The sequence below is a fragment of the Bufo gargarizans genome, chromosome 3 (assembly GCF_014858855.1).
Source record: "Bufo gargarizans isolate SCDJY-AF-19 chromosome 3, ASM1485885v1, whole genome shotgun sequence".
NCBI classification, from domain to species: Eukaryota; Metazoa; Chordata; class Amphibia; order Anura; family Bufonidae; genus Bufo; species Bufo gargarizans.
In genome coordinates this window covers 159,487,928-159,501,505 of record NC_058082.1, presented here as the reverse complement: position 1 = coordinate 159,501,505, position 13,578 = coordinate 159,487,928, and the positions used below count along the sequence as shown (strand labels likewise).

General features: G+C 42.5%; 1 protein-coding gene across 3 annotated transcripts in view; it reads right to left on the bottom strand.

Annotated features, from left to right (window-relative positions):
- ITGA7 (integrin subunit alpha 7) overlaps positions 1-13,578 on the bottom strand; it is a 168,547-nt gene that overhangs the window by 10,688 nt on the left and 144,281 nt on the right. For all 3 annotated transcript variants that reach the window (XM_044288286.1, XM_044288288.1, XM_044288285.1), the window contains exons 15-21: positions 12,336-12,525; positions 12,037-12,120; positions 8,023-8,102; positions 6,945-7,022; positions 6,684-6,786; positions 2,973-3,155; positions 2,762-2,866 (exon numbers count right to left, since the gene is read on the bottom strand). In XM_044288286.1, the coding sequence (XP_044144221.1) occupies positions 2,762-2,866; positions 2,973-3,155; positions 6,684-6,786; positions 6,945-7,022; positions 8,023-8,102; positions 12,037-12,120; positions 12,336-12,525 (823 nt within the window). The remainder of the gene's footprint in view (positions 1-2,761; positions 2,867-2,972; positions 3,156-6,683; positions 6,787-6,944; positions 7,023-8,022; positions 8,103-12,036; positions 12,121-12,335; positions 12,526-13,578) is intronic.

Here is a 13,578-nt window from a genome sequence, read left to right as displayed (position 1 = left end):
ACATAAACCTCGGCACGCTGCGTTATAGTGAATGGGGCCGGACGGACTTCCGGCAGAACACGTGTGCAAATGGTAGTACAGATCCGGCAGGCTGTTCCCCTGCCAGAACAGCCTGCTGGAAAAGTTTAACGCCAGAAGCCTTTATATGCTGGTGTGTTATTTGGAGCATATTTTGCTTGTTTTTTGCAGGCAAAATGTAAGGGTCAGCCCCTAGAATAACTGTTCTTTGCACAGATATCTACAATATGGTGCTACATAGACTGTAATGACTTATTTCAGCCACTAGAGGCCACTGTGGCTCTGAGAAAGAGGAAGCTGAACTGTTTCTGAGATACACAAGAGGTAGAAGGAGCCAGAAGTTCCCGGGGTTTGAGTCCTGGCTAGAGGTGGGAGTGCGCTGAGAGGATGGCTGCTATGTTAGGAGCCAAGTAAAGGCTAGTGATGGGACATGGAGCCTGACTGATGGAGTCCTGAGAAGCTGGCTGTGCTGGAGACAGGCCAAGATAGACTCTGAACTGAAGTGCTGCAGCTGTGACCCAGAGAAAGAGACTGCACAGTGTGTTACAGAGGAGTGGGACCGTGTGTCTGAGACCAGTACAATCCGGAGCCTTCCTGCCAGAGCTGAAGAAGATCTGCGTCTGCTGAAACCAGAGAGAGAGAGAGGGAAAGACAGACAAGCCAGGGACCGGACCTGGAGCCAGACTGCTTCTTATTGGATCAAGGAGAATCTGCGGAACTGTGAGTGGCACCGGTGCTTATCTGTGATAGGTTATAGCAGGCATGTCCAAAGTGCGGCCCTCCAGCTGTTGCAAAACTACAACTCCCAGCATGCCTGGATAGCTTACAGCTATTAGGGCATGCTGGGAGTTGTATTATTGCAACAGCTGGAGGGCCGCAGTTTGGACATGCCTGGGTTATAGGGTCAGGGACTTAGTCAAAGCGCTGTAGAAGCGAACCCTGAGTAGCAGGGGTAGATAGGAGCATATTAGCTGAGTGTAGCCTGGACTCTGATGTGTATACTGTGAATTTATTCTAATTCGTGTTCATGTAATCTGTGTAAACCTGTTTATACCGTTAATCTGATTTTCCGGCAGTTACATCTGGTTCTTTAATAAAGCCGGTTTTTGCTTCAGTCTCCTTGTCCGCTGTACTGTACTAGAATCCTGCCTTGCGGTCTCTCCCTCCTCTGACCGCTACAAAAACATGCATTCATTTTTTTATTTTTCCATTTAAACTATTTAAATCGTATATTTATATGTGGAGGTGTATAAACTCCAATCTAAATGTGCCTTGATTACCATCCATAGGCAGCATTTAGGTGCACCTGCAAAATATCAGCCAGCCATGGGTGGGACTCTAAGCATCCTCCCATTGTATGTGTGGTTAGTCACACTGGAGGGAACTGGGTGCTGTGAGTCGCACCTTACCCTGCTGTAATTTGCCCACTGGCTTTTGGTACTACTCATACGGTACAGGTAGGTTTAGAGTTAGGTCCTGTGCCACTTGAGAAACCTTGGCGTGGTGCGCGGGCTCAGGTATGTCCTTAATATAAGGATATACTGGCTAAAGTCTCATTTTTAACATCAGTGTGAGGGTTCAGTCAGATGTTACTGTTTGCATCCACCACAGTAGTGCACCTATTCTTGTAACTATTTAAAACATGCATTCAGAAATGAAAAAAAAAATCTGAAAGAGATAGTAAATGTTGGAGGCAGATTTCGCTTGAAATCAGCCTTGTATTTTTGAGCCAGCAGAAGTAACAGTAGGAACATTTCCTAACAGTGCTGACTGGCCATATGTTTTTTTTTTTTAAAGCCCATTTTTTTGGTGTGAACACATGACCAGAAGTTATATGTTGGCATTAGGAAATTATTTAAAAAAATGGCCTTACAAACACTGTGTCCCAGATTCACTAATCTCTTTAGATGGTGTAACCTTAGACAGGTTGTCTAGACCTGCTTCAGACTTATCACAGGGGCCTAGGGTTAATAATAAATCTGGTACAGGGATAGACACTTTTCTCTGGCTTACTCAGACAGATTTTTAAACCGGAATCGTGGTGCAATTTCGGTGCAAAATGCCACATCTTTGGCTCTGCTCCTTTCCTAGGAAGTCTCACCCTTTCCAATAGGCCACTGCTTTTTAGTGCAGGCACCATAGTAAATCCAGGACTCTGTGTCTTCTGTAGTGGCGTTTTAAGACAATGGGGGAGAATTATCAAACTGGTGTAAAGTAGAACTGGCTTAGTTGTCCATAGCAATCAATCAGATTCCACATTTCATTTTCCAAAGGAGCTGTCCAAAATGAAAGGTGGAATCTGATTGGTTGCTATGGGCAACTAAGCCAGTTCTACTTTATACCAATTTGATAAATCTCCCCCAAATACCCTTGTGTTTTTTGCTCTGTTGCCTTTTTTTTTATTTTATTTACCATGCATTGGTTTTTGTGTTCTTTTGACATCCCTATAGGAAAAAAAAAAGGCAGGAAAAAATCGTATGAATTTCATGGCACAAGCCAAATGCCATGAATATATATTAGTTGGGTTCTGGTACCAATCTCAAGAGAGTTGTAATCCAATTGCTATTTCAGAGATGCAAACTATATTTCAGCATAGAGGTGACAGCACATGTGTGGTTTATTCATATGGGTGGGAATCGTGGAATCGTAGACTTTTCACAACCCGCACTACATGAACGTCTTTCTATAGTCTATCCTGCACATGTAGGTTTTGCATGTCCCAAGGTATCATGGTAATACATACCAGAACAACATCCTTCTTTTTGGCAGGATACGTCAGCGACCATCGCCTTGCAGAACGCGGACTTGCAGTGGGTATCAATGAACTTGAATCTGATCTTACTGTATCCTAGAAAATAGTTGTGGGGCAAATAAAAAGGGTTTAAGGTAGATCATAAGTAATAATCTCCATATCAAGTATGATTACTTTCAATCCAAAAAGAACAGCTACTTACCAGTCTGAGGGGGTTGATTGCATTTATGGGGCTACACTCCAGGCTGCGGCCTGACTGATCTTTCTCTTTCAACTGAATCTTCATTGGGTACAGCAGCCATTTTCCATTGGCCATTTCATGTGGCCACATAAGGTTTAGGTATGCAGAACCCAGCGTGCGTAAGGACTTTCCTCTGTTTGATACCTAATGAAAAGATTATAAAGAATAGTGAACAAACTATTCACAGTAGCCATAAGTGTTTAATATGCAGGGGCATCGTTAGGCCAAAACATCTGGGGATAGAGCTTTGGATATTTTGCCCAGGGCCCCGAACATCATGAGCGCCGCACATTCAACTGTATCGCGGTCCTCAGGATAGCAATAGTGCTGAATACTGTGGTGGGCCACAGGTCACTAGGCCTGAAACCTATTAAAGGACCATCAACAGAACAGGCTGCGCAGTGACGTCATCACAACTGCCTGTGCCAATATGCAGGCAACTCAGGCTGCCGGACGGAAGAGACCCATGACCTGCATTGCATTATAAATACTGAGGAACTACAGGGGTGCATTATAATTACTGGGGCCGTACAGGTGGCATTATAACTACTAGGGCACTATAGGAGGACATTATAACTACCGGGGCACTATAGGGCGACATTTTGCCTAGTGGGCCAATATATGCAGGATTATAGCTACTGGGGCCATACAGGAGGACATTATAACTACTGGAGCACTACAGTAGGGTATTATAAATACTAGGGCACCATAGGTGGGCATTAACTACCTGGACGACTACAGTTGTATAGGGCACTACTGGGAGCATTATAACTACAGGGGGCATTGTAACTACAGGGGGCATTGTAACTACAGGGGCACTGTAGGGGGAATTTCTGTATATAACTTTATTGACTGTCCTTCATGTCTGTCAGTGTCATTGACATGATGATATTCTACAAAAAAAAACACCATTTGAGGGGTCAGTAATAATCTGAAGCTGCAAGGATAGGACAGGATATCCTTTAGCTGTACAGGCTCAGCTGAATGGCATATTTGCAGAGATATTCATTCCAAGAAGCAATGCTTGTAAGCGACAACGCCTTCATACATGAGCATCCACTGGAACAAAGAAGTACAGAAGACACCTCCATGGCAGCCTTATTGTGGCTTGTGTGGGGACTCGCTCTGGTAGACAGGATTAGCGGACGCAGTATACAGGTGAAATTCGAAAAATTAGAATATCGTGCAAAAGTCCATTTGTTTCAGTAATGCAAATGAAAATGAATTGCATTAATGCAGCTTAAAATTCGAATTTTTGTGAAAAGGTTCAATATTCTAGGCTCAAATTGTCGCACTCTAGTCAGCTAATTCATCCATACCCCCTGAGCAAAGGGGACCTGAGATTGTGACTTTGGGGTTTCATAAGCGGTAAGCCATAATCATCCAAGTTATAGCAAATAAAGGCTTGGAATATCTCGCTTTGCATGTAATGAGTCTATGTCATATGTTAGTTTCACCTTTAATTTGCATTTTTGAAATAAATGAACTTTGCATCATATTCAAATTTTTCAAGTTTCACCTGTAGATGCAACAACAAGTTCTTTGGATCAAACAGTTCAGTGTTTTATTCACACTTTAGGCAAGTGACAAAACAAGCAAGTCATAAACAAGCAAATAGTCACCTTGTGGTGTTGGTGGTAATTCACACCATGCGGCAATTCTGACTCAAAGAGTCCTTGCTGATAGCAGCACCAACCTGTTTTCACGCCAAACAGGTAGCAAGCCTTCATCCAGACACAAGGCTCCCAGATCCCAACACAGAGAGACCTGGCTTCTGAGCCCAGCTGCCTATTTAAGGACAGCTAGGTGCTGCCAAAACCCGGATCGGCATTTAAAATCCGGTCTGGTATTTGACCTCACCTAGCTGTAAATCAGACCAGCAGCACATGCTGGACGGAAAATACCTGTTTTCCCAGACCAAACCTCTCACTGTGTCACATTTGGTATAAAACACAGCAGTTATATGGCAGTGTGAATGAGCCCTAAATCTAAGTGTGGGCAACGTAGATGAGAATATGACATGATACCACTGCGTCTGTACCCACAGCTCCTGTCTCAGTAAACACAAAAAGAATGACACTAGATGACTACTGTCCTGGAGGGCAGGTCCACGTGGCATGTATACAATTCTGATTTGCCACTGCAGATTTATTTGTGGCAGATTCGCAGCGTTTTACGGTATCAGTGGATTTTAAAAGAAAACTGTGAGCCATACCATACTGCGCTTACTGAGGGCAGCATAGTATAGTGACAGACTGTATAATGGCGGTCTGTTGCTGCTGTGATGGCATTCAGTACTTTTATAGTACTGATCTGCTGGAGCCCACAGTGCACACTAGCGCTGTGATAGAGATGACTCACTTGCTGCTCGCTGCCTCCACCCTCCCCGCCTCTGGACGATGACTGACAGGTTTCCTTCTTATGCACAAGAGGAAACAAAACTCTTGGCAGGTCAGTTTTGTAAAAGTACTACAAAACTACCTCATTGAGGGCACCATAACGTAGGTGGCAGGACCCTTTAAGAATTCTCATACACACACTGCAGAAAAAAATCTGCAGGGTAAATTGATCAGCGGTGCAGTATGTCATTTTATGCTGAGGTTTTCCATTGTGGATTTCACCCTTTGCAATCAACTGCATATCCAAACCAAAACTGCTGACAAATCTGTATGTAAGACATATGGATTTTGCTATGGAACACAAAAATCTGCTGTGGAAAGTCTGCCCTGTCTGCAGGGTCAGACTGGCCAACAGGAGAACAAGTGAATCCCCCAGTAGGTCCCCAGCCCTCCAGCCCTTGCACAAGCGGCACATGGCACAGTAGACCGAGTGCACTACATATGAATAGACAGCGTACATCATCTCAACCAGTTTAGTGGTAGGCCCTAGGCCAGTTTGACACTGGACATACTCTCAAGGCAAGTTCATATACTTTAGAATGCTTTCCAAAGCCGTACACAAAAAATAAATAAAAAAAATCCACCTTTAAATCGGCATGTATTGCAATAGATGAAATATGTGGCAAATTCACACAAAACTTACACAGGATACCCTAAAATCTGTACTGCATTATACCCATTAAACTGCATGGGAATGGTATTTAAAGGGCACCTGTCAGCAGTTTTGTACACACAAAACTGGCTGACCTGTTACATGTGCGCTTGGCAGCTGAAGACAACTGTGTTGGTCCCATGTCCATATGTGTCCGCATTGCTGAGAAAAATTACGTTTTATTATATGTAAATGAGCCTCAAGGAGCAACAGGGGGCGTTGCCTTTACTCCTAAATGCTGAGCTCTCTTTGTAGATGAACTTTTGGCCAGGCATTGTAAACGTCATCACGTCTGGCTCTGAAATCTCCTAAAGTGCAAAAGGAAGTGGAGCCTCTAGGAGTAATGGCAAAGCCCCCGTTACTCCTTGAGGCTCATTTGCATATATTAAAACTACATTTTTCTTAGCGATGCGGGCACATATGAACATGGGACCAACACAGATGTCTTCAGCTGCCAAGCGCACATGCAACAGGTCAGCCAGTTTCTGCTGACAGATGCCCTCTAATTTGCATTGTACCACACTTTTGGTGCACACTTTTGGTGTACTGTACAACATACAACAGTTCCAGTATCCTAGATGAATTTACAGGTAAGAGCAATATAAAAATGAATAAACTTACAGTCACTTTAATGTCCACGGGGCTGCCAACATCTTCCTCGTTTCCCATTACAGACTCGCCCTTTACCTCCCCACTATAATACAATCTGTTAGGCGTGGCCTCCCTGCAAAAGAACACAGCATATCCCCTCTCAATATTACATGAGTTTTCTGCCAAACAATAGTGCACTTTATCTATAATTTATCTATAATAATTATATTACATAATTGATGCATGTCCAGGCAATAGGATTTTGGCTTTGTAAGCGCCGTGCTTACTTACCCGGAGACAGACAGAGGAAGTTCAATAATCACTTTGGCTTTGGCAAAGACAGAAGTAAGGTTTTTCTGCTCACTTATCCTACAAAGACACAAGTGTTTAATGCTACTCCTATATCAAAGCTGGGGTTGACGTGCTGCCACTAGTAGTCAATATCTTCTGTATATCAATATTAAATTTCACTATAATCAGAACTTTAATTGCATCTGGGAACTTGCATTATTCCTTTTTGGGGCTCACAGTCCGATTTTCATATCTCTCTCACGTACAACCTTTGTTTTTGTTTTTTAAATGGGGCAGGTAGATGGAGTACCCAGAGAAAACCTACGTAAACACTGGGAGGACATACTGCATATGGAGTCATTTACAAAGGGTGCAAAAAGTCACACATTTTTACACAAACTGCATTTTACACAAAAATCTGCAACTTTTAGCCTTTCTCCGCTGCTCTCACCACTTAAAAAAAAAAAAAAGAGAGGTCAGCAGAAGGGGACGGGGTCACTATTCCCCAACACATTTAGTATAATTTACACCAGAAAACTGCTGTAAATAACGGATATCTACGCCAGTCCTAACTGGCATAGGTTTCAGATCTCATCTGGCACTATGGTTAGTCATTATGTCATCCTCCCCGCTTCCCATTTTTGACGTAGAATCTATTCCATGAATTACTGATGATATATGACAAATTCACTGGTAAGGGCTCTTGCACACAGCGGGCATACAGCGGGTCCGCAATACATGGACACCAGCCGTGTGCACATCGCAATTCACTTGAATGGGTCCGCAATCCGGGAGATGCGGTGCGGAACGGAGGCATGGATCGGAAGCCCACTGAGTGCATGCACTACTTTTTTGCGATGCGGACCGTCGTATGCGGATCGCGGACCCCATTGAAGTGAATAGGTCCGCGATCCGCATGCGGCTGCTCCACGGTCGGTGCCGGTGCATTGCGGAGCGCAATTTGCGGTCCAGAGCATGGGCCCGGCCAGCACGCAGTCATGTGCATGAGCCCTAACACAGTGAAAACAAATCATTTCCTGGTGCTACCTACTGTATATTAGATCAGACAGTGACTTACGTAGCCAGCTCTAGCTTCACTTCCAACTCCGTGGTCTCTAGAGTTATTCCTTGGGTGCTGATAACCATGTAGAAAGTTACCTGAAACAAAAGATCAAACATTAAAAGAGGGGTCTTGGGACATTAAAGGGGTTCTCCGGGAATTAAGAAAATGAAAATACTTAAATATTACTTTATTATAAATATATTCCCAAATACTTTTCATTCTTTATAATGGCTTGTTTTGTCTAGGGAGCAAATCATTAGGAGAACAAAAATGGCCACCGTCCTATTAGTACACACAAAATCTGTCCTAATCACACAGGAGGACAAGTTACTTCACAACACTGAGCTAAAAAGCTGTCTCATCCTCCTCTCTGCTTGTCCGGGATTATGATGCTGAATACATCTGATAAGAACTTTAGCTGAATAGCTGCAGGAATGGAGTTCATGAGGAGACATAAAATACAGAGAGAATAGACAGGGCAGTCTGTGGTAATATGGGGCTGTGGTAATGGAGACTGCATATAAGTGCTGCTGCTCATTAGCCATCTCCTACAGAGATTCAGCTGAATATCATATTAGACTAAATTCAAAATCATAATCCCTGACAAGTAGGAGAAGAGGATGAGGCAGCTCTTTAGCTCAGTGTTGTGAAGTAACTTGTCCTGCTGTGTGATTAGGACAGGTTTTGTGTGTACTAATAGGATGGCTGCCATTTTATTTCTCCTGATGATTGCTCCCCAGACAAAAAGGACCATTTATAACTAATGAAAGGTATTTGGGAATATATTTATAATAAAGTAATATTTAAGTCTTTTCAGTAATTTTATTTTCTTAATTCTCAGAGAACCTGTTTAAAGTTTGCCATATATCTAAAGTGTATGGTGGCCTCCTGACTGATCCAACTGCAGAATGTTGGGGGAGAAGGATAGGGCATGTTGGATTTCAAAACCGAATTCATTTGTGAGAAGATAAGTCACTGACAGAGGTTCCGCTCTCCTGTTCATTACATATGAGCATATGTATATATATATATATATATATATATATATATTTTTTTTTTTTAGGAGGACCAGGACAGATAGCTGTCTGACAAGCAAGCATTTGTCTGATAGCTATCTCATGTGTATGTTTAATAAGAACAGAATGGCACTTGGATCTGATACAATTATATCTCATGTGTATGGCCAACCTAAAGCATCAGCTCACAATAGAAGCATGTAATATATGAGAGTGCGACCACACGGCTCATTGGTGCGGCACTGGTGACACTGCAGTACTGCGTTTGAGTACCGCAATACCACTCATTAACAATGCAGACAGACTAAACAATGTAATCTCATTAGTATAATTAGAGCCCACTAGGGCCTGTATGACCGCACGGTACTCAAACGCAGCATAAGTGCCACACAACCACGCTGTGTGGTCATACCCTAAGATAAAAAGGGATGACACAGCAAGGAAATTAAAGGGAACCTGTCACCAGGTGTTACCCATCACAATCTATGACATCAAATATAACCCTTTGTAAACTTATACCTATTGATCCCCATTGGCACCACATACCGTAGAAAATAAAGCATGAAAAATATGCCATATGCCAATTAGCAGTGAAGTATGTGCTGGACGTTCCCTGTTCTCCCAATTCACATTGGTTTAGGAATACTGGGGGTCATTTATCAAACTGGTGTAAAGTAGATCCCACCTTTCATTTTTTCAAAGGAGCTGTCCAAATTGAAAAGTGGAATCTGATTGGTTGCTATGGGCAACTATTTGACAAATCTCCCCCCAATACCCTTGTGTTTTTGCTCTGTTGCCTTTTTAAAAAATTTTTAGCATGCATTGGTTTTGGTGTTCTTTCAACATCCCTATAGGGGGAAAAAACGTACGAAAAATGTTTGCAAAAAAAAAACTAAGCCAGTTTTACTTTACACCAGTTTGATAAATGACCCCCAATGTGTTTCTGTTCCATCACAGGAACAGAAAATTGGAGTTCAAGATGTGACAAATGTCACATGAAGAACACCACTTAGTGATTATGACGTGTCAGGTTCCGTAATTTTATGGGGGGAAAATAGCACTGCATCCTGTGCTATATTTTCCCCGAAATATGGCAGAAAGCTCTATGGAGGCTCCCAATGCAGGTGTGAACAAAGCCTTTCACACTTCACAAGAAATCACATATACTGTACATACAGGTGAAACTCGAAAAATTAGAATATCGTGCAAAGTTCATTTATTTCAGTAATGCAACTTAAAAGGTGAAACTAACATATGAGATAGACTCATAACATGCAAAGCGAGATATTTTAAGCCTTAATTTGTTATAATTTGGGTGATTATGTGCCTTTGGGGTTTCATAAGCTGTAAGCCAATCTCAGGTCCCCTTTGCTCAGGGGGTATGGATGAATTAGCTGACTGGAGTGTGACACTTTGGGCCTAGAATATTGAACCTTTTCACAAAATTCTAATTTTAAGCTGCATTAATGCAATTCCTTTTAATTTGCATTACTGAAATAAATGGACTTTTGCACAATATTCTAGTTTTTCGAGTTTCACCTGTATACTCTGCACTCACACTTTTTTTTAAAGGCATTCCAGCAAACCTGACGTTTCGGCCCTTATTTCCAGGACCGTCCTCTGATTCTGATTGCTGCACTGCTATAGGAAAACACTAGTAAATAAAAATATAGCAGTAGAGCACAAAGGGCAGGCAAAGTGATGCAATGGAATAATTATCAGCTTTCTCCTATACCATAGAAGCAATCAGAATCTGAGGTCCCAGAAATAGGGACTGAAACAAGCAACAACATTTGAGTGCTGAGTTCTACTTTATGCGGAGCCTAAGGGCTCATGCACACAAACTTATTTTCTTTCCATTTCCGTTCATTATTTTTTTTTGCGAACCGTATGTGGAATCATTCACTTTAATGGGGCTGTAGAAAATACAGAAGTTACTCCGTGTGCATTACGTTTGTCCGTGTGGCCGTTCCGCAAAAAAGTAGTGCATGTCCTATTATTGTCCGCAAATCACGGTCCGAGGCCCCATTCAAGTCAATCGGAACGCACACGGAACACATCCGTATGTCATCCGTATTTTGCGGATCCATACTGTAGAAATGCTATGCCAAGCCCATATTGCTCATGTGTCTGGTGATTAATAAATTACTGCTTCTGTATACAATCCGTAACGGATCAAATACGGAAACCATATGGATATGTGTTGTGCAATAACGGAACGAAAGAGGACTTAAATCAAAGAAAAAAAAATCAGATCCGGAACAACGGACCAGTGAAAAACGGACTGCAAAACAACAATGGACGTGTGCATGAGCCCTAAGCCAGATCGTTTGCTTGACTAAGGCCTCATGCACACGACTGTTCAGTTTTTTGCGGTACGCAAATTGCGGATCCGCAAAATACGGAAGCCGCATGTGTGCCTTCCGCAATTTGCGGAACGGAACAGGCGGCCCATTGTAAAACGGACAAGAATAGGACCTGTTATATTTTTTTAGGGGGTCACGGGACGGAGCAACAGATGCGGAAAGCACACTGAGTGCTGTACGCATCTTTTGCGGCCCCATTGAAGTGAATGGATCCGCATCCGAGCCGCAAAAACTGCGGACCAGAACAACAGTCATGTGCATGAGGTCTAATGTGGATGATGTCTCCAACATCATTCTCAGGCTGCTCTAGCAGAAAACTGATACAAGTGCATTGGGTTTTCCCTTTCATGGACATTGTCCGTGCAAGTGGTGATCCCCATGTCATTCAAGGGAATACGGGCTGACTTAGAGAAGATTCTCCAGACCATTGAAAAAGCTGCACACAGTACCACTGAGGTTGAATAGCATAGCATATGCCTGACCACCACTCCATTCAAATGGGGACACTGTACCCCTTTTCTCATGATTGGTGGGGGTCCTATGCAATGTTGTTTGTGGGAAAATACACTAATAAATAATAGGTCTATATCAAAATTTAGAGTATACGGAATATCTAAAGCTTAATAACAATAGAAGACAACACTAACCTCAGCATTTCTCTTCAAAGGGTTGCCAAGTTCACATATTGCTTGGGATGCGTTATAATTGGAAAGGCAAAACACCGACTTGTCCTGGGGATGAAAAAGACTGTCTCAGCAACAGATAATAAGTAGTCTATTAAACACTTACTAGGACTATTCACAGACCCCCATCGATATTAAGAGCATCTGTGCGGTAAGAGGCACCGAACCAGACCGTGCTCTTCAGTCCTCCCACCAATCAATCATACATATTATTCATCTCAGGATGAAAATCAGTTCTTTCTAATGGTTGATATATTTCATACCATGGCTAAACCTGCCGGACGAACACCTGAGTAGGACATGGTTTCAGGGAAGGTGGCAATGAGCTGAGCCGCATGAGCATCATCTCCATCAAGGTGTGGAAGAAGTGGGTCTGATGGAAAATTATTAACTGTGATCTTCAGCACCACGTAAATCTGGTCGGTCAGTGAAAACACCGGAGTACTGTTCTCTCTACAAAAGCAAGGTTGGAACCATCAAGTTGGGTTATCGCAACAGAGTTCTGTTATCACACATGCCGAGTCAACACTAAGCTTATTACATATTCATTTGATTAAAGGAATTATTCAGATGAGTTATGACTGCTTGCGTATCTTCTCTGAATAGACAGGAAGTGCGCAGTAGACGTAGACATTGCTCCGCTTTACTTACATAGAATGGCACCACCTTGTGTTCAAAGTGTATAGCAATGTGTACGCCCACCTAATGAGCTGGGTGCTAATGAACACACATGCTCCGTCTCTAAGGGAGTGCATACTGTGGATGTCACGTTGTATAGACCATAAAGTGATGACATGCACTCCAAGTATGGTTGGTGGTGCCAGTGGTAGGCTGTTGCCCTTAGATATCACTACGACACGTCTTCTTTACTTTTGCTCTTTTATTTCTTAATATATTCAATTATCAGTATGGGTCTATAAAGTACAACAATTTTTATAATGGATACGGCTGACATTGTCAAGACGTTCGGTCCAAGAAGGGACCTTCCTCATAGTAAATGACCCCATAGTCTTAATTTTGTGTTCATGGACTGCTCATCTCTCACTACTTGCTCAGGCACTTAAACATTTTATTATTCAGATTGCACTAAAATTGTGTTTAATTACAAGGAAATATATTCATTTTGTTGTTAAAAAAACCCTCGGCATACGGGATATGTAACACCGAACTCTGCTTTGGTGACTTCACTGAGCAAAATGCAAAATCATTCATCCGTGTGAACCGTTACTTTTATATTAGGTAATTAGGGAACACGATTTATGAGATGGGGTGATTCTTGTTGTAAAAGAGAGCAGCAGGGATATTACAGTCAGAACGACCATAAACTCATTCGACAACCCTTCTGCTTCCCACATTCTGAGATTCAATGTGAGTAATAATCAGTGGAGCTGCTCCATCACTGTCCACCAATGGTCCAGTGCACTACAGCACAGCTCCATTCACACATACATTTCTATAAATACTAATAACTGCTGCAGTAAATTATGGAAGAAGGCACATGTGAAC